The following is a 22,150-nucleotide window of genomic DNA, read 5'->3' on the forward strand; positions in this document are numbered from 1 at the left end:
TGTTGAATTCATTGTTTAAGTCTGAGAGTATGTTTAGGTCAAGGAAAGGGGGAGAGAGGGGGCAGAAATGGTAGATGTTGAGGAGACTGAGAAAGAAGAATTAAGGGCGGCCATGAAGGAAGGCCAGAGTGACTGCTGTACTGAGCCCCAAGAGACTCTTCTTTCTCGTGGTACGGAGCATTTTTGGAGGACATTCTTTAATAGGGATCTCGCGGAATCTTTTTTGAACCCTCCCCACAGGGACTCCCTATTATCTCCGACTCCGAGAGTAGCTGTGCTCCCTCCTTTCCGGGTTTACAACCATACCTGCGGCATTGGTTCGCGGTCAACTTATGTACTGCTTATATGTATTTAGCACATGGATAATTGTTTGCTTGCACGTAAATTGTAGACTTTGAATTGAATTCCTCATTTTTTTCTGAGCAATGTTAAATTTTAAACGAAGTTTTAAGGTCAATATTAACGCATTTAATGCAGCAACAATTTCCATGCTGATGTTTATACAAAACTTGAGATATAAGTTAAAATTTATCGTAGAATTTCCTTTAAAAATTGCAAACGCAGCTCAAAAGACAAAGAATTCAATTCTTAGTTTACATTTCTAGAGAAAAGAACAAATATTTATTTCTAAAACTGACTGGATAAACAATTGCATGACAAGATAAGAGGGGTAATAAAAGACGAGGGGTACCTGCTCCTGGGTTTCGAGGGTAAAACCTACACCCGGCAGTGTCGGGTCCCGAAACAAAGACGTCGTACAACCTCGACCGTCATAAAAGGGGGAGAGGTTGAAAACGTATTTATACGGCTTTCGTTGTCTTGGTCAGGAAAATCTCTGACGGAAATATACGGCTTTCGTTTCCCGGGTCAAGAAACGTCCACACGTATATTTACGACTTTAGTAGGGAAAAGGTAGTAGAGTAATGCAAAAAAGTTGAGAATAATGCAAAGTAGGAGGACATGGGTAATGAAGCACACCCAGAGTATGGACTACAGTGATTGGGCATTGAGGGAAGTTGTTCCAAGATGATGAGTTGGCATACATTCTTGTGCCCATGGGCACTCCTCAGCAATTGCAAATAGGTGTTGTTTTCGAACTGAAAGGAATTCTCGGATTGGACGAGCTCAATCAGTCGCGTTATGAAGAAGGTGGATGTGGAATGCGGCGTAGGTCTCCGCAAAAGGAAATGATGAAGAGAGTCGAGGCCTTCGTCGTGGGGGATAGATGAGTAAAGGGATGCGACATCAATTGTTGCCATGAGGAAGTCTATTCCGCAGGGGATGTGGATGGAGCTTAGAATATATCGAGAAAATAGTGAGAGTCTTTAATGAAAGAAGGGAGGGATGCGACAATAGACTGAAGATAGTACACCACTAGGGCAGATATTATTTCAGTGGGTGAATTGCGGCTGGAAACGATAGGTCGGCCTGGGTTGCCGGGTTTTTTGAATGAATTTTAGGGAGAAGATAAAACAGTGGTGTTTTGAAATCTGTGGGAGAAAATAAGTTGATACCTGAGGGTGTAAGTCCTTCTGCGGACTGAATTCTTTGAGGATCTCCTGTTGGAATCTGTGAATTATGTTCCCGACACAGATCTCTCCCCTCCCTGCCCTCCCCCCCCCCCCCCCCCCCACCCCCACCCCTGCCTCTCTTCCTTTACCAGCCGGACCCAGCCACTGCGTTCAAACTCCCTCCGACACCACACGTCATCCTGGCGCCATCGACTGCCTCAACCTCCACATCCCCCACGTGCTTCATATCTCATCTCAAACCCTAGACGCCAACGAGCTGCAAGTTCTAAGCAAATGCCTATCTTTGCTTACCTATTGGATAGCTTCATTAGCCGAAAATTTTGAAGGCATTCTTTTCTGCTTTTTCTGTTCCTTCTTCTCTTCAGTTTCGTCTGCACCTCCACTGCACGCTTTACTGCCGATGTCGAAGTCTTAAACTTAACTACAGTTGAGAAAATTAAAGCACAAGTTTATTGACGTAAAAATGCAAAGAAATGGGGTTTCTGATTAATATGCATATTCCTTCGATCTTTCATTTGGCATCAGTGTTTTCAGTCTTTGGAGGTCACATTCACAAAATGTATTTGATGGAAACACAAATAGACGATGAATGGATGAAATCGGTGCCACCAGAGCAAACTTCAATTCCTGTTTGAATTGCAACATCCACTACGACAACAAATAGTTCTTTGTGAGGGCAGCATGACAATAACAGTAATAATAAAAATAATACGGAGTGCTTACCTTGAATGGTTCTCGGAAGTCAACCTCCTTCGTCTCCTTGAGACCAAGTGGGATCATGGGCATGACGGGCTCCGAACTGCGAACACCCCAAGACCACAAGAAAACAGGATTGAAAAAACACACACATAGTTAATTATCATGCATAAGCGTGCATCTACTAATCAAATCTTCCCATCACACACTTTTGGTCAATTCTCTCAGCCGTACATGGAGAGCATGAATTTAAAGAGCCTAGCAATTTTAAGAACCTCTGACCAACATTTCACTGATTGCCCGAATGGAACACGCATGGAAACATTGCAACAGTTCACCTCTTGCAGTGCCCAGCGATTGCATAACAAGAGTCATTCGTAGCAACATTAATTACTTTAACTTTCTGGTGATTATTTTCTATCGCTATTATTATGTCTATTATCCGCATATAAAAGTGAATGAGACCATACTGCATCCACACGGTAGTCGCGTCGCCGTACTCTCCGCCACCGCCGCACAGTGGGCGGAATACCCAATCTAGGCGGAAAAAAATATTTTTTTCTAAATTTGGGAAAAAAATGAACTATCTCCATATTTTTGTTAATTTATTAGTGAAAATTATTAGCCAATGATATTTTTAAGTATAAATTCGCTTTAAACTCAATTTTAGCCATTCAATACCATTTAACGGTAGTTAGGGTCTAGTCCTAAACCAGCGGTTTGACAATGGCAACCTTGCATGCACATCCGATAATGGTACTTCCTTTTACTTCCCCAGGAATTGTGATTGTCTCCAAAACTATATCTTCCAAATCGTAGAAAATAATGGCACTTTTGTTTGCGGGGCAGGCGGTTTATGGCAGTGCATGCGACAGCGTAAGTGCGGATAGCAAAGAAACTTACCGTGATCACCCGCCTCCACGAATTCGATTCCGCACAAATTTTGTTGATTTTGACTGAGGCAGATGTAAAATATAGAAAAGAGATATAAATGATTTTATTGTATACGATCAGGTATTCAAATCATTCCTCAAGACAAAACAAAAACAAATATGAGCAGAGCAAGGCTACAAACATTCAAATAAAATAAAATATCAATTTCATTAATTCACTCAGTACAAGCGAAGTAGAGCAAAATAATAGTTTTATATAAATGGTAAAGGTGGCTAAAAGTTTAATTAATATTAATATACGAGTCAAAATTTTGGATGCATGTAATTTTCCCTGCGGCAGAATGATAATATTCACAATAATGTTATCATATTATTAGTCACTGTCTGACGTTTCGATTTCACTGCTATAATCTACCTCACTTTCTCCTGGTTTCACATGGCTCTTTTAATAATTACAAAAGTTCAGCAGAAATACCATTACTTTTCTTTGTACTTTGTTGACGTTTGTATGAAATGAGAGGATCTGAATAAATTAGCAACCTAATGAAGGCATCCTCAATATTTGCGGAACGAGAAATCTTCATATATGAAGATTTCTCGTTCCGCAAATATTGAGGTTTAATATAATAAAATATATTGAATATTGAAAAATCCTTTTCTCTTGCCTCCTGTGCCTCTTCTGACAACTGTCCAATAAGAAGAATGGCTGATTCTATTATGGAAGCATCATGTATTACTTTTATTGGCCGGCAGAATTCAGTGGACGACGGTTGTGGATTTTTCCACAGTATCGTTCAATTCCCCACTAGTCCCTGCATTTCATATAATTCTAGAGGTACGAGAGAGATGACAAACATAGATGAATCATTCTGAGCACCCTCGTTAAGTTTCATAGCGCTGTTTATATACGCTTTGACCACTACTAGCGTCACACCCCCATTTCAACATTAAATGCAGTTCTCTCTTAATAGTGCACTGCATGAGAACATCCTTTTTCACTAGTGCAATGCGTTCGATTGTGTGGTCCAAAAGAGCTAGTAATTTATTTCTGCACACCTTTCTGGTACTTTGAAAGTTTCCTTAGGAGGATAGCACTGCAATTTTGACTATTTTTACACATCATAAGACGGGTAAATGTTGCTTAATCTGTCATTCGCTCCAGTCCTGATTCTCGTGTACTGCGCCTTTGTCAATCCAGTTTCAATCAGAAGCGCTAGCGCCTCCTCTCCAGGTATTGTGTGTTATGGGGGCGAATTGTAGGCTTTCTTTAGTTTATTAGCCCTACTAAGTAGTTTGGGTAACTGCTCTCACCATAGCTGCAGCGTCTCGTTTCCCAGAAGAAAGGAGAGAATACTGGGCCGCGAACACGATTTCATCCTCTGTGCGCGACTTAATCAACGGCTGCACTCTCGTCCGTTTCGCTCTATCCGTGCAGTGTTTGAACACTTTTCTGGGTCTTCCCTTGGAAGTTGATGGCTTAGCTTCGGCACTAAAGTTAATTCTGAGACGTTTTTCTGTCTCTTTGTTAGGCAGGAGCAATGGGTTTTGAAGCCACGTATTATATTTTTTTAAACGCCTGGCGTAATTGTTTAAAAAATTCCTAATAGCTACACTGTTACACTTATTAGCATCAATTTCACTGTGACTCAACTCTAATTTCTTCATTAAATAATCTGGTAATGAGTCTTTTGTCTCGATTTTGTCGTGAAGTAGGCTACATAGCTCTCCGTGCGTCACGACAGCGCTCTCCATGTCGCCAGAAAAAAACACAAAAACTATATTTCCGCACTTTTCCGCACCAAATCCTTTTATGGCCTCATTTTTAAATACATTCTCTAGACATTATTACTTAAATTAGCTTGACATCCCTAGAACATTTTTTTATAAGTCAAACCAAACATTTGGTATCACAAAAAATCAAGTATTTTTGCAATGTTTATTTCAAAAAACAGTAAAAAATTTGAAATGGCAAATGTAACACTAAATATCATGAAAAACGGTGGAACATACCTTAAAAATAGTAATCCAAATTCTACATATATGCCTTTTGCACTGGTCACCTTACTGCAAGCTCTTCACTTCACTGTCAAAACACAACTGAGCCTGGTCGGAAATTGGTCTCCGTAGAAAGGGTGCCTTTAAATGGCCATAGCAGCGCTATTTTGCCGAGGGTAGTGACCTCAATGGTGAAAAAGGGTGCTCCAACTATCCCAGGATAAGGCTAACGGCAAAAATTGTCCCAACTGTAAAGTCGGTTTTTGGACTTTTTTCCGCCTAGATCCTAGATTCCGCCCACTGTGCGCCGGCCAGAACCGGAGTCGACCGTACGCTCGAAAAAAGCAATTTAAAATACGGGGTTGCAAGTTGGTGCAAGGTTTTACTTTAGATCCACAATGCAGAAGCTTCATATAACGACGTGGTATCAGTCACTTTGCGGAAGTCTGTGGCCAAATCTACTTTTTCTCTACGTTTATGTAAAAAAAATGGGCTGAAAACAGGCTCTGCCATTTTGTTACATATCTATGGTTGTTGATGAAACAAAATCTTTAAAAACCGTTCAAATGAAATAAAAAGAAGTGCCAATTAAGATGATATAACAGTTTTATCCATAAAACCATTCATGAAACCACTGCACGAAGATAAAGTTGGCAATTTTCAGAAAAAATCGAGGTTGGTCGTTTTTCGCTAAATTTGTTCAAATTTGACGTCACATATATTGTTAACGTGACAACACAGGAAATAAATAATCTAGAAAGTAATGTACAATTTAATTGCGAATATGTATGCGAAGTTGCAACTTCCTAAAAATCGTTTTTGAGGTTTTGGTCAGCTTTTTTCGAGTCTAGCCCACTGTGCGTCGTTGCCCTCAACGCGAAGCCGGGCGAATGATGTGATAGGATATATACAGGCGGCGTTTCCAATTAGTATTTTCCTGTTTGACGGTATAACTGACGCCACGCCAGTTTCTATGAAAATTGTGCTATTTGGACAACGCTGAATATTGGTATAGTCTCGTTATAACAAATAAAACTTTGTTTCAATCAATTTGAGCTTAAAAAAACTAAATACATATGCTAAAAATGCGACGCATTTGGACTAAAACTATCGATATATCTTTGGGACAAGTAAGTTGCTCACCTAGCATTAGTCCTCCAGAAAAGGAGAATTGAAGCAGGTAAGATGAAAATGTTTAGTGGGTGAGATGGGGTGGGGATGAAACAAGTTTCCATTGTTCTCGTGTAACTTGATATTTCCCTTCGAAGATAATGATTTATGGACTGTGTGGTCTCGGAAAGGAAAAAAAAATATCGGAGGCATTGGGTGATGGAGGGCCAAGTGTGTCTTTTTTTTATCTGCGATGTAGTCACTTTTGACGTGGTTGTTATACCATGCCGTTTATATTCTTCTGATGGTTGTCCAATGCCTTTGTAATAGTTTCACTATGCTCCTGTCGTATTTTGCTGTAAAAATTTCCACGGCTGAAATTCTGTGGCATAACCCCTATGTTCATGGGTAGGACGAGCATCGCAATGCAATGGAGCATGTGAAGGTAGGATCGGAACCCAAATCCGATGCTTTCAGCGAATTTGGATCCGAAGTATCCTACGAAGGGCAAAATCCACGGATATTTGATCACGAGGTACCCATCCGATCCGACCATTCCCAGTTATAACATTTGAAGAAATGTGTGCAGATGGCCAGTGCATACTTACAAATGCAATTTAATATTAACCGTATTAGCACAGAGCCTATTTTACCCATTCCGAGTTATGCTATCTTAGAGCTCAACTATAGCTGAAATTACGGTGCGCGGAAAATACGGCATCTTAAGTCTATCAGTTCCGCAGTTTATCTTATACCACGGAATGTTTAACTTCCATAAAAATTAGGCTCTCTCAAAACATCTTGAACCTCAGGCAAAACGTATTCTATTCGAAATTTCCGCAAAAGATTAAACATGAATTTTTCCCTTCGATCGGTTGAACTTTCCCACTACACTCCTAAATATCTGATTATTGTGGTACGAACCAGAATGAAAGAAGAGAAAGCAGCTAAGAGGAAAGAGCAAAAAGCACCTCGTACCTGTCACTCTGGTAGACCTCCACGGAGCTGTTGAGCTCGGCCAGTTGTTCCTTCAGCAGCTGAAGGTTGGAATTGACGAAGCTCAGCTCCAACGCCACCGTCTCCCTCAGTTTGCGGTTGGTGGTGGCCCTGCAATCATTATTCATTCCTGTTATTGAACCTAAACATGCACACGAAAGACCTGATGGCAAAAAACTTTGGGTACCCAAGCCAAAATAAAAGTAATATCGTACATTAAAATAAAATGCTGTTTGAGTTGATGGTTTGAGGCGTTGCTACTTTGTGCACTTTATTCACATTGAATGAAAATTAAACTTTGTTTTTTCCACATAAATATTCGATCTCGACCGCTGTTTCGACGGAGAAGTTCATGAGAAAATAGTAGTCTTTAAAATGGAACGAAATTTCTGTCTTCCGAGCGCTGAAAACGGTACCTTTTAACACACCACTCTGGATTAAGTATAAGGACGATTTTTCACTATATTGAGGAAACGGAGCCTCTGTTTCTTAAGCCAGTTTATTTTAGAGCCACCCATCTCCGAGTAACCACCGAGACATTACATTTCTGACTCTGGTATCTCGACCACCGCTGTCTCATTCTGCAGCGCGCGCGATACACCTCACTCAGAAAATAAGTCCGTTTCTGGTTTCCACTAACTTTCCAATAACAATATCACAAAACAATAACATATAGGGAAAGCAGCCCAGAATAGGCAGCTGGGGTTTAGCGTATCGAACGTGAATGAGGTGCAGAATAACAAACATGGCTGATAATGCGTTTGAATGTTGATGCGAAAGCAAATGTCCTCGCTGCCTCGCAACGCCGTGTTTTCGCCTATTGACAACAGAGGTCTCCAGTGGTTGCGACTGAAACGCTAATTGCCATATCTAATTGGCATTGGATGCATTTCATTAACCCTCGACACATCGAGAGAGGGGAACATTTGGCCAAGCACTTATGACATTATTCGAAAGCGCGTGTTGACCAACCTAGTCGAAACAATACTTACGCCGGATATCAACCCAAAATGAATTGGACACGATGTTAAAAAGTACTCTTGAGATGAGTTGCGTATGATATTAGCCGTGTGATGTTAACCGACGTCGTGAAGGGAACGCGACAGCAAAAAAACAACTCGCAATGCGCGTTTCGATCACTTTTCAAAGACGACCCCGCCATTAGTCACCTCTTGATTAATTAATCCCCTTAATTAACGCAAATGCACTCGCACTTGCGAGTATGAACCAGATAGATCACGAATATAAATTTCCATTAAGATCCCTAATTGCACCGAACGTCCCCAGAGTGAGTGAAATGCCGGAGGCGCAGCAGCGACATGTCTGACATCCACGAGGATATTGAATCGCGTCGAGGCGTGTGAGGAGACATCCAACCGATTCTCCGCATCGAAGTAATAATTGACGCACAAACGCGAGAGAAGAGCGAATTGAATTGAACAGTCCTCCGGAAATATTACAAGCAGATGGACAGCTATCGCGAACCACCCACCAGAGTAAGGCGTGACGTAAGCACATATAAAAATGTTACCATCATCAAGATGAGGAAGGATCGCAATTTAAAGAGGCAGCTCACAAAGTACGCTACTAATTTTCCTTTATTTATTTCGGGGCAATTGGAGACTTTAGGAGATGGTTTACACTACGAAATTACGTATTTGGGAGCCCTCCCCAACCCTTTCACTCATAATTTCCGTTAAAATGGACACGGCCTAGGCATGGGATTCTAACTCCCTAATTAACATATCTGTCCGTAATAAAAAAACGTACACCACAAAGTGCAACTCCATTCGAAAGATAGCCTAACCTTCTGGCGTAAGTGTTCATAACATCACGTATACTAATGAAAACAGCAAAAAAATATTTATCAACCAAACATCTACCAAGGGAGAGAAAAAAATGTCTGAGAGAGAGGGTTTTTAAATGGATTTTTATGACGATGCTGAAAACATTGATGTTTGAGGGCCTTTTTGTATTTTAGCATTTCATATTTTGTACCTTGCACTCCATATTGTTGTGCTGTATGTCACCACCCGACCAGATGGTCCACCTTTGACAGTTTTTTTATGATAATAATGTGCAGATGGGCGCAGTAGCAAGTAAGCAGGAAAGGATTACGAGCAACTCACTTGTAGAGGTTTTCGGCGCCTGCCCTCAGCCGAAGCTCCTTGTTGATCTCCTGGTTCAACTTGGAGCGCTTGTTCTGCAACTTGCCGCGACATGTCGCCACCCGCGGGTCCGAACCCTGCAACACAAGAGGAGGAAGCGCGTGAAAGACGCGAGGCAATAAGGAAAGGAAAAGGGACGCTCGAATGAACGAACAATTTGTTGGATGCTTGGGTTTGCAATCAATCGGTTCATTCGAGAGAGCTGCGTCGTCTCCACCACCAGCCAATTGCCACAAGAATAAGGGAAAAACGCTAACTGTGATTGAATCACCGTTGCTGAAAATTTGCAGTCACTGTCGGTGACTTAATACTCGAAATCTCTGTGACTGGATCACTGGATTCGGTGAAGATAGTTCACGCTGTTACCAAGTGAAGATCGCTATATCGCTACCAGTGATTGAAGAGAAGTAGCCGATCACAGCTGGTGACTAAATCACTAAATACTCGAAATCACTGCGACTGAGAAAACGGTGAAGATAGCTTCGGCTGCTACCACTGCTACCAACTGCAACAATGTAACTTTTGAATACAATGCTACCACTGCTATTACGATTTAAATTAGAGACTGAACATGATAGGTACTTCATTCGACGTACACGTGAGCATAATCCTTGCGAATTGACTGTTTTGTGGGCGCTAAATGGAAAAAGAAGAAAATTTAGCGAAATATGGAACTTTTTTCTATGGTCAATGGAATCGTAGCATCTTGAAAAATATGCAAGCGTAAACTATCGTATCAGACGTATAATCCCAAACATCCAACTGTGGCCCTACCACCGTCCTCCGCGCGAAGTAGTTTAGCTGGGGTCCTTATTTTCTTTATTCTTAATGAGTAGGTTTTAGGTATAAGGCCTGAATTTATATCTACCTCAAATAAATGAGTTCCAATGAACTCGTTGTATTCAATAAATATAGATGTTTCTGTGAAATATCACGCAGAATGAACATCAATAGGAGTAGTATGAAAAGTACTGGGTGAAACGCCACGGGGAGGGTGATGAGGCATTCAAGAATAATCGGGGAAGAGGAGGGAAGGGAGGGAAGTAGGTGTACGACGCACGGAGGATATGCTGATGGTGATATGGGTGCACCAAAGTGCTATTTATAATCCCACCAGCATTGGCAGTTAATCCTAAACTGCAGCGTTCTCATTTCTTCCAGAAATGAGAATAGAGTATTAGAAAGAAAATCAGCGTTTCAGAATCAGCATTACCGATTTACAATAACACAGGTATTACATTTAAGCATGAGAAGCGTCAGACGAGCAATGATTTCAAAGGCAGTCAAGGCTCAAGTCATTTTAATGGTGAGACAATAACGTACGCATTTCCAGTTATCAGCGGTATAGAGCCTAATCAATAGTCTAATCGACAAGAGCAAATCAGAATTAGTCCCGAATCGCAATAATACAAGTTCCGAAGTTTTAATCGTGGCTGTGGTTGATTGCTGTAGTTTAAGAAATAAGATTCCCGAATTCCACCATTTAATTCATAGTACGAAGTGTAACGTTATTTTTGGAACAGAAAGTTGGCTAACAGATGATGATTCAGACAACGAGATCTCCCCAAAATCGTTCACTGTTTATCGGAAAGATAGAATTAATCGAGTGGGGGGGCGGAGTTTTTATAGCCGTAAAGAATTCAATCGTCAGCCAAGCGATAACCGTAACTGAGACCAGCGTTGAATCTGTGTGGTGTTTAATTAAATGTCCAAAATTCAAAACTATTTTATTATGTTCGTATTACAGACCACCTAACTAAGATATAACGTCAATGTTGGATTTTCAAAATCAAATAAACAGCGTAGCATCCAAGTATCCTGAAAGAAACTTGATTGTGGGTGGAGATTTCAACGTACCTTCTATAGATTGGGAGACTTATAGCTTCATTCCTGGTGGGAGGGATAATGTGATCTGCGAGGCTTTATTACACACTTTTACATCTAATGCATTGCTTCAAATAGCATCCGCACCAAACAGAGGAGAAAGTATTCTTGATTTATTAGCGAAAAATATACCACATCAGGTAATAAACGTTGGCACTGTCGAAGGAATAAGTGACCATAGGGTTGTAACAGCAAAGTTTTCTCTAAATACCGCTGTAAACTTTAAAAAAGAGCGTAAAGTTTTGATTTTTAAAAGAGCTGATTATGATGGATTTAAGAGTCATCTGAAAAATACTTTCCCCGAGTTTCAAGAATTAGTAGTAACGTTAAATGTAGAGAATACTTGGAAAGATTTTCTTTCGCTCGTAACTTCGGGAATAAATAGCTACATCCCTAGTAAAACAACAAAAGAAGGCAGCGAACCGAGATGGTACGACGCGGAAGTGAGAAAATCATTGAGGCGACAGAGAGCGTGTCATGCTAAAATGAAAAAGGTCAGCACGGATTTATCCGCTAATGAACGCGAGTTAATAATTAAAAAATATATTGCGTCTGAAGCCGCCACGAAGGATGCGTTCAGGAATGCATTCACGAATTTTAAAAGAAAAACACTAGTAGAGCAGTTACGGGATAACCCAAAAGCATTTTGGTCATATGTTACGGAAGTTCAAGATGAACGATCTACCGTATGTTCGCTGAGAAACGACAATGGAGATGTGTTGACAAACAGTTGCGATAAAGCCAATTTATTAAATTCCTAGTTCAAGAACGTGTACACCGAGTCTTCCGAGAACTCACCCAAGACCGTTGACAATCTCTGCATACGAAAGATGCCGTCTATTGACCTCTGCATTTCTTCCGGGTTTCCTTCCGCGTCAGCTTGTTAGTAGACAACAGTTTCGCTGGCTATCCTGCCAGCGTCTTCAGGTCGAAGGGCCGTCCACCTTCGACCTGAAGACGCTGGCAGGATAGCCAGCGAAACTGTTGTCTACTAACAAGCTGACGCGGAAGGAAACCCGGAAGAAATGCAGAGGTCAAACCATCGCCGCGGAAACCTACGTTCTAACGTGCCGTCTATTGACCTTAGTACGCACGGAATAGAAAATATATTGAAATCGCTCAGTCCAAATAAATCACCTGGTCCAGACTAAATCCCTTCTCGCGTATATAGAGAACTAGCCTCAGAAATTGCCCCCTACTTGCAGTTAATATTCAGTAAATCCATCAAGCAACACGATGTACCTAATGACTGGAAAATCGCTAATGTAACGCCAATATTCAAAAGTGGAGACCAATAACAGCCATCTAATTACAGGCCGATATCTTTAACGCCCATCTCATGCAAAGTCCTTGAACACATCGTAGTCAGCTCGGTAATGAAACACCTAGACGCACAAAACTTATTAATGAGAACTCAATATGGATTCAGGAAAAGTAGATCGTGCGAAACTCAGCGCTTTTCGCCCACGATATTTTAGTCTCCGGAGAGGACAACATTCCAGTAGACCTGATTTTTCTTGATTACAAAAAAAGCATTTGATAAAGTACCCCACGGAGAGTCATAAATAAAACTGAAATCTTACGGCCTAGATGAATGTGTAATTTCCTGGATAAGAGAACTTTTGAGCGACCGCGTCCAAAGACCGCAGTCTCCAATGAGGTTAGAGTCACTTCAGGCGTCCCTCAGGGTAGTGTCATTGGCCCACTCCTATTCCTTCTTTATATAAACGACATTGGCGAATTAGTACACAGTAAGTTACGATTATTTGCAGACGACGCTGTAGTTTACCGAGAAATCCGTTCCAGCAAAGATATAGATGAACTAACGAATGACCTTGCTGCTATCCAAGCGTGGTGCGACGCTTGGCAGTTAGAATTAAATTTGAAAAAATGCGTCGTAATGAATTTCTGGAAGCAGAATACTCCCTACAACGTAACTATTTAATTCGGGGTACCCAATTAGAGACTGTTGAATCCGTGAAATATCTAGGAGTTTGACTCAATAATGATCTATCCTGGAATAAATATATTCGAGAAATAACCAGTGAAGCTAATCGTAAAATGGGTTTTGTTAAAAGAATATTAGGAAAGTGCGACGACAAAGTGAGAGAAATTAGCTACTTTTCCCTCGTTAGACCACATTTAGAATATGCTGCCAGTGTTTGGGACCCTCATGAAAAAGGCTTAATAACAGAGTTAGAACGCGTGCAAAGAAGAGCTGCCAGGTATGTGAAAGGTCGTTACGATAGTCTTGTTAGTGTAACTGACCTCTTAGATAAACTCGGATGGGAATCTCTGTCGGACCGTAGATTGAAAAATAGACTAAACCTTTTAGATAAATTCAAAAGCAGTGTCTTTTCTGACGAAGTTAACCATATCTTACGGACGCCAACATACTGCGGAAGATCAGATCATATAAATAAAATAAGAGAGATAGATTGTAGAACAGACAGATTCAGAATGTCATTTCTTCAACGATCAATAAGAGATTACAACGGCAGCGATAGAACGCATACATAGATTGCATGACTTGTGGTGTGCATGTTGGAGTCCAATTGCATGCTGCATGCTGGTGATTGATCACCCCCTGCCAAACACCCTTGAGGTGGCTCGCAGGGTATTATGTAGATGTAGAACTGTGAGAAACCGTCTCAACGAATCCGCTTTGAGAAATCGCCGGCCAGCAAGAAAATGAGTGAAGCGGAGAAGGTGCCAAGATAGGAGTTAGCCCGTGCGAGTGTGGATCCCACATTTTGGGGTCTCATCGTCTTCAGTGACGAAAAGACATTTAGAAGTGATGTAAGTGGACATGTTCAGTTGTGGAGCACGTGTTCATTCAGCTGCGGAGGACAAGAAATTCTAGATAAACATAATTTAGCTATGGAGGATGACTTATACGATTGTTTACCTTATCTAAGAGCAAAACCCTTTTTTCTTATATATTTCAGATATCACCCAAAAATATTTTAAGAGGTAATAAATCGGGCCGTGTAAGCCTTAGGTTTTAAGGTGGCATATCCACTGCTGGGCCTGGACCATTGGTCAGAAAACCAGCACGAATGGCATCAGGTGATTAATTCTGCGATCTTGCTTGCTTCCGTACGTGAAGGAGGTAGTGCCGGAGGGTGAAGAAACTGTGTTTGTGCAGTTCAATTGTCTCATCCACAGTGCGCACACTACGGTGCAATTTTTTGAATCGCACCGGCACATCAGCATCTTACCCTGGCCATCTAATTCTCCGGACCTCAACCCTATAGAGAATTGATATTTAGGGCCTGATGGTTAGGGGAATGCCGGCGAAATGAGCCAAGAGACTCGCGAACTTCACGCTCGAAAAATATGGGAATCTTTGGGTACACGCTCATTATTATTTCAAAACTTATTAGCGTCAAAGGCAGTAGTCAGGATTTGGGGAGTCTGGGACAAGGTCAAATTAAACGTCCCCTTTCACTCCCAGTGCATTCCAGACACGTGCCGAGCCCATAGCTTCTCCCACTCGAGTTGGATATGTTCCCATTAGCAGTTACCAAGGTCTAAACACGTGCGGTTGCAACGTGAATCGTATTTCCCCGTCTCGGCATCGGAAATAACCGAAATTACACCTCTAACTTCTTTGTTATTGAACATTTTTGAAAATAAATGCTCTTAAGTGAAAGAGCAAGTAATTATCAGTAAAAAATATCTCTAACACTTTTTCGATACAAGTCATAGTTATGAAGATAAATAGTATCTTGTCTTATAAACAATTGTTGATTATTAAAAATCGCAATAACTTTGTTAATATTTATGCTATGATCACCATTCAAATTCCTATCATCATCAAATTTAATATAGAATACTTTAGCATTTCCAAAAATTTGTCACCACAGCGATAAATACTCATTTTCAGAACCCTCCACAAAACTGCACATATTGTCTATGGTATGAGGCAAGGCTATAAGTGAAAGGCGTTCCCAAGCGATCTAAGTGGGATGGGTAGGTTACGCCTAGGAGGCAAGGCTATAAGTGAAAGTCGTTTCCAAGCGATCCAAGTGGGATGGGTAGGTTACGCCTAGATTTGCCCCTTCCACGGTACCTTCTAAGCAGTATATAAGGCCGTGCAGCCACTGAGAAAATCACCAGCGGTCTCAGAACTAGTCTGATTCCATCGGTCCAACTGAATCATCGAGTAGGTCTTCAAGAAGTGAATTCTGTAGGAATTCTTTATGAATTCTGATTGAATTCCGGAAGAATCATCAGAGACCCGGACGCCGAAGGAGTTTGCCGCTTAAGGTAAATATGATCCGTAAAACTGAGTTTTTCGGATTTTTTCCTATTTTTTCTATTGCTTTTGGAACCGAGAAAATTCATGAGCATGTTATGCTCAATACCCCCCTTCGACTCCCGGTCAAAAAACAGGATGAAATTTTTTATGTATCCTAGGATACTTAGGGTATGGTAGAAATCCTGGTCCTAGTACTCCCGTTTTCTCCTCTAAAATTCGGGGAGATTAGTAAAGGAACAACCCCGTTTAAAAAAATTTGATAGAGCAAATAGTTTAGATTCGGTGGGCCAATATATGAATGATGGTATTAGGAGAATATAGGTTAGTAGCAGGTATCTTTGTAAGAAAATCTTTAATATCTCCCTTATTTGAACAAATAGGACCATAGTTTAAATTTGAATGTTGATGAGTAAGTGACAACTCATCTTTTGTGTGTAAAAGAAATCACCTCACTCCAAGGGCGTGGCCCCTATACTCTGGAGATAATTCCTACGATGGTCTATAACTCCCTTATTTGAACAAATAGGACCATAGTTTAAATTTAAATGTTGATGAGTAAATGACAACTCATCTTTTGTATGTAAAAGAAATCACCTCACTCCAAGGGCGTGGCCCCTATACTCTGGAGATAATTCCTACGATGGTCTATAACTCCCTTATTTGAACAAATAGGACCATAGTTTAAATTTGAATGTTGATGAGTAAGTGACAACTCATCTTTTGTATGTATAAGAAATCACCTCACTCCAAGGGCGTGGCCCCTATACTCTGGAGATAATTCCTACGACCGTCTATAACTCCCTTATTTGAACAAATAGGACCACAGATTAAATTTAAATGTTGATGAGTAAGTGTCCACTCATCTTTTGTATGCAAAAGAAATCACCTCACTCCAAGGGCGTGGCCCCTATACTCTGGAGATAATTCCTACGACCGTCTATAACTCCCTTATTTGAACAAATAGGACCATAGTTTAAATTTGAATGTTGATGAGTAAGTGTCCACTCATCTTTTGTATGTAAAAGAAATCACCTCACTCCAAGGGCGTGGTCCCTATACTCTGGAGATAATTCCTACGATGGTCTATAACTCCCTTATTTAGACAAATAGGACCATAGTTTAAATTTGAATGTTGATGAGTAAGTGTCCACTCATCTTTTGTATGCAAAAGAAATCATCTCACTCCAAGGGCGTGGTCCCTATACTCTAGAGATAATTCCTACGACCGTATATAACTCCCTTATTTGAACAAATAAGACCATAGTTTAAATTTGAATGTTGATGAGTAAGTGTCCACTCATCTTTTGTATGCAAAAGAAATCACCTCACTCCAAGGATGTGACCCCTATACTCTGGAGATAATTCCTACGACCGTATATAACTCCCTTATTTGAACAAATAAGACCATAGTTTAAATTTGAATGTTGATGAGTAAGTGTCCACTCATCTTTTGTATGCAAAAGAAATCACCTCACTCCAAGGATGTGACCCCTTTACTCTGGAGATAATTCCTGCGATGGTCTATAACTCCCTTATTTGTGGATTTTTTACCTTATTTGGGGTGAAAGGAAATAGGGAATGACTTCGCAATCCACCTGGGGAGAATTGAGCTAGGTATTTTCCACACTACTGGCGTCATTCAGTAGCAGCTTTGCGCATTCCTTACCTTATTTGGGTGTAAGGAAATGCATAACTTTATCATCTATCCGTGAGGATTGACCTCGGTTTTTTTTCTACTTAGTTGGAATACCTCTGCAGCTGACATCATTCACAGTCTTCTCAACCCACTTGGCAGCCATCCGCTGAAGAGTAGGAGGAGAAGATTTCCTTTTATAAATACCGATCGAAGACGGAAGCATTCATTGCAATCTCGTCATTTGATCCGAGAACTTCCTCTTGGTGACTACTCCTCAAAGACAACGTCATCTGCTCTCAACGAAGACAACATCATCGTCATCTAGATCTTGGTAAGTCTAACTTTTTAGACATTCCAAGTTCCCACCTTAAAATACTACCTTGAGGAAGTAATCACTGCAGAATACACTACCATTTTATTTTTATTGAGATTTTAAGTAGATTGCATTCGTTACGAGGTTAGAATTGAACGTTTTTATAATCCTACATCTGATCCAAGACGAAGAATTAGCTAAACTTTTCTCTATTTTTTCAGATTTCTCACATTAATCATGACATCTATTAGAGACATCATTTTTAACTTTAAAAACAATACATATAGAACTAAAGAAGAACTTGAACAAGCGTTAGCGTGCATTTACAGAAAAGTAGCCCTTGAAAACGAAAGCATTGATGACATGGAAACTTATCATGAAATGAAAGATGCATTAGATAAAGCAAATGGTAGAAAATTTTGTCCTTACTGCGAAATCTTCTATAACATTGATGAGGCTATGCCTCATGAGAATACCAACGCACACCGGATCAAAATTAACGAGCAAATAGGGAGAGGGTTCAATGAAATCGAATCGGCAATTAGATCCAGGCTAAAAACATTTTGGATAACTCCCGAAGGGGATGTTCAGGACGTTGTAACTTTTCTTGGTGAAATAAAAAATCTGTTGATTGAGAAAATTAGAGAGCAAACAAGGACGAACAGGAGTATAAAGTTCAACCTCCTATTGATTTGCAAATTTCAAAAGGGAGAACACGAGGAGCTGAATACCTCATTTAAGACTAGTAATCAACGAGTCCTACTTGTTGATCAGTTAAATGAGATTATGGACGAGAAATTTTCGAAACTTTTAAAAGAAAAGTCCGAATTTCAAGCTAAAGGGTCAGGATGGACTTTGGCTGAAGTTATAGGTTTAGAGCTTCGTATTAACAAGTACACCCCTCTTCGAGGTTCTACATTCATCGAGTTACCTACAAAAATTAAGCATACGAAATCCGTTATCAATGTCAAAAATGATGATCAATACTGCTTTAAGTATGCTATATGGGCAAAATATGTAGCCAATCATCCCGAACGAGTTTCAAAATACGATTGTGAGGAATTTCGGGAGACCTATACTTGGAACTGTATTGATTACCCAGTAGATCTGAAGGATATCCCTAAATTCGAGCGTGACAATAACATTTCAATTAATGTGTTTGGACTAGATGATAAAAACAATGTGTATCCTATAAAAATTGTAGATTATGAGCTTGAGGATCATCGCGATCTCCTCTACATTACCAACGAAACAACTGCTCACTATTGCTGGATAAAGAATTTTGAAAGACTCGTGCGCTCCCAAATTACTAGACATAAAACTAGAATTTTTATTTGTAAACGGTGTCTAACTTATTACCATGACGTAGAAAAACTCGAATCTCACAAAGACTTATGTAGAGGAACGGGGACACCAAGTAAAATAGTGCTACCAGACGAGGACAATAAATTATTGAAATTTACCAACATTAATCGCACTTTCCGTGTACCTTACGTGATATATGCCGATTTTGAATGTCTACTGAAAAATGTAAACACATGCGAACCGTGTTCTAATACTTCGTTCACTAACATCATACAGAAGCATGAGCCATTCAGCTTTTGTTATATCATGATGACTCCAAACGGATGCGAGGAGCCAGTATTGTATCGAGGGCCTAATGCAGCACGTGTTTTTATTGACAGTATAAAAGATGAAGCCCAGAAGGTTTTCAAGTTGTACAAAAATACTATTCCTATAACACCACTCACAGAGGAAAAAGAGAGCGCTTTCCAAAACGCATCGACGTGCCACATTTGTGGGAATGAGTTGAACGAGGATAGGGTTAGGGATCACGATCACCTGACGGGACAGTATCGAGGTCCAGCTCATTCCTTTTGCAATGTGCAGTATAAGATGCCTCAATTTCTTCCAATTTTTATTCATAACCTGTCCGCGTATGATGGTCATTTCATTGTACGAGAGCTAGACTATGATGAGAGGGAAATATTCATTATTCCAAATTCTGAAGAAAAATATATCACTTTTTCCAAGTCTATAGAGGATAATTTCAAAATTCGTTTTGTCGATACCTTTCGATTTATGCCCGCTTCTCTTGCTTCTCTAGTCTCGAACTTGACTAAATTGAAATATACCACAGAAATTTTTGGCGACAAGACGCGACTAGTTACACGAAAGGGGGTTTATCCCTATGATTACACTGATTCGTTGAATAAGCTCGATGAAACCTTGCTCCCGGACAAGGATAATTTTTACAACAGATTGAACGACGAGCATGTGTCAGACGAAGATTATGGTCACGCTTTGAACGTATGGTCTTCGTTTGGATGTGAAACACTCGGTGATTACAGTGATGTTTATTTGAAAAGTGACGTCACTCTTCTCGCCGATGTTTTTGAGAACTTTCGTGACGTGTGCTACGGAGCCTACAAGTTAGATCCGGCGTGGTATTACACTGCACCAGGTTTAACATTTGATGCAATGCTTAAGTACACTGACATAGAATTAGAGCTTTTGACTGATTACGATATGATACTCATGATCGAAAACGGAATTCGCGGAGGAATTTCACAGTGTTGTAAAAGATACTGTGAATCGAACAATAAGTACATGTCAGGTTATGACCCAGGTAAAGATTCGATATATTTAACCTATCTTGACGCGAATAATCTCTACGGATGGGCACTCTCCAGACCCCTTCCTTACGGTGAATTTCGGTGGTTAAAACAGGAGGAAATTGACGATTTTAGCGTGGAAAATGTTCCCGATGACAGTGAAACTGGATACATTCTCGAAGTTGATCTTGAGTACCCACATTGGCTGCACGATACGCATTCAGATTTCCCTCTTTGCCCGGAAAACAAGACACCACCTAACGGTAAACATGAAAAACTTTTGACCACCCTCGAAAATAAAAGTAAATATGTAATTCATTACATGAACCTGAAACAGGCATTAGAATTAGGCATCATACTCAAAAAAGTGCACAGAGTTATCGAGTTCAAACAGTCTTCGTGGTTAAAGACCTATATTGACCTAAATACAGATCGTCGAAAAGTTGCTAAAAATGAATTTGAGAAGGACTTTTACAAGCTCATGAATAACGCCGTATTTGGCAAGACAATGGAGAATGTAAGGAAACGGATGAATATGCAATTAGTGACAAGCGAAAAAAGACTTCAAAAATTAATCAATAAATCGACATTTTTGGATAGGACAATTTTCAACGAGTCTTTAGTAGCCGTTCACATGCGGAAAGCCACCATCAAAATGGTTAAGCCAATATACATTGGTTTCTGCGTTCTCGATCTCAGTAAAACTCTAATGTACGACTTTCATTACCGCACCATGCTGCCCAAGTACCAAAATAAATTGTCACTCGCCTACACAGACACTGACAGCTTCATGTATGAGATTAGAACGGATGATGTATACAGAGATATGCTAGAATACCTAGATGCATTCGACACCTCGAATTATCCAAAAGAACATCCGTGTTATTCTGAAAAAAACAAGAAGGTCATTGGAAAGTTCAAAGACGAATGCGATGGTCTCATTATGACGGCTTTCGTTGGATTAAGAAGCAAATTGTACTCATTCAAGATGGAATCGGGTAAAGAAAAAAAGAAGGCAAAGGGGATAACGAAATCTGTGAAGGAAAAATGCCTAAAATTTGGTGATTATATTAATTGTTTAAGAGAGAACTCGACGCAATTTCGAAAGATGAACGTAATCCGTAGCAAAATGCACGAGTTATACACTGTTAAAATAAATAAGGTGACACTAAATGCATCCGATGATAAACGATATATTTGCGAGGATGGAATGAATACGCTTGCTTGGGGTCATTACAGAATTCCGCGAAAGCGTACACATGATCAGGCATTTGGTAATGATTGAAATTGGTAAAAACTAGTTTCATCGTAATCATGATTCCAGTGTTAATCATGACGTTGGCCTGGAAACATCCTTTCACATGCATCTGCGCGGGTCCGTCAGGTTGTGGAAAAACCACATTTGTCACGCAGTTTTTGGAAAAGTTGGATTATATGATAGATAGTCCAATAGAGCAAGTGGTTTGGTGCTGTGCCCCAGGAAGTGAGCCTAACATACGAATACCAGTTGAATTTTACTCCGAAATACCTCCTTTCGAAGAATTTGGTGGTGTTCCTACTTTGTACGTTATAGATGATTTAATGAGTGAGGGAGCCTACAGCAAAGATGTGTGTAGATTATTCACCAGAGGTAGCCATCATTTTAACATTTCGGTGTTTTTGATCACGCAGAATATTTTCTATCAAAGCCAGCAATCGAGAAACATATCATTGAATTCAAAGTATATTGTAGCGTTCAAAAATCCCAGAGATAAGTTACAATTTGGTCATTTAGCTAGGCAGGTCTATCCGGAAAAATCGGGGGAATTGGAGAGGGTATATAAACAGGTTACGCAAGAACCATTCGGTTATTTGGTTCTTGATCTTGGTCAGGACACGGACGAGAGATTCCGCTTTAGAACCAAAATTTTTCCCCAAGACGGGGCCACTGTCATTTACATGCCCCAACGCGATGAAAAGATTGAAGAACAATAAACACTTGCTCCACGTCCTAAAATCTGCAAAGCCTAAATTACGTACTGCCATATTGAATAGCTCGGACGAGGAGT

At 40.3% G+C, this 22,150-nt stretch overlaps 1 protein-coding gene across 1 annotated transcript in view; it reads right to left on the minus strand.

The window, feature by feature from the left end:
• The window catches only part of LOC124155336 (rhophilin-2), a 273,661-nt gene that overhangs the window by 38,767 nt on the left and 212,744 nt on the right, over positions 1 to 22,150 (minus strand). The window contains exons 2-4 of the mRNA XM_046529068.1: positions 9,352 to 9,467; positions 7,205 to 7,333; positions 2,256 to 2,331 (exon numbers count right to left, since the gene is read on the minus strand). Of these exons, the coding sequence (XP_046385024.1) occupies positions 2,256 to 2,331; positions 7,205 to 7,333; positions 9,352 to 9,467 (321 nt within the window). The remainder of the gene's footprint in view (positions 1 to 2,255; positions 2,332 to 7,204; positions 7,334 to 9,351; positions 9,468 to 22,150) is intronic.

Source organism: Ischnura elegans, chromosome 3 (assembly GCF_921293095.1).
Source record: "Ischnura elegans chromosome 3, ioIscEleg1.1, whole genome shotgun sequence".
In the NCBI taxonomy this organism is placed as follows: domain Eukaryota; kingdom Metazoa; phylum Arthropoda; class Insecta; order Odonata; family Coenagrionidae; genus Ischnura; species Ischnura elegans.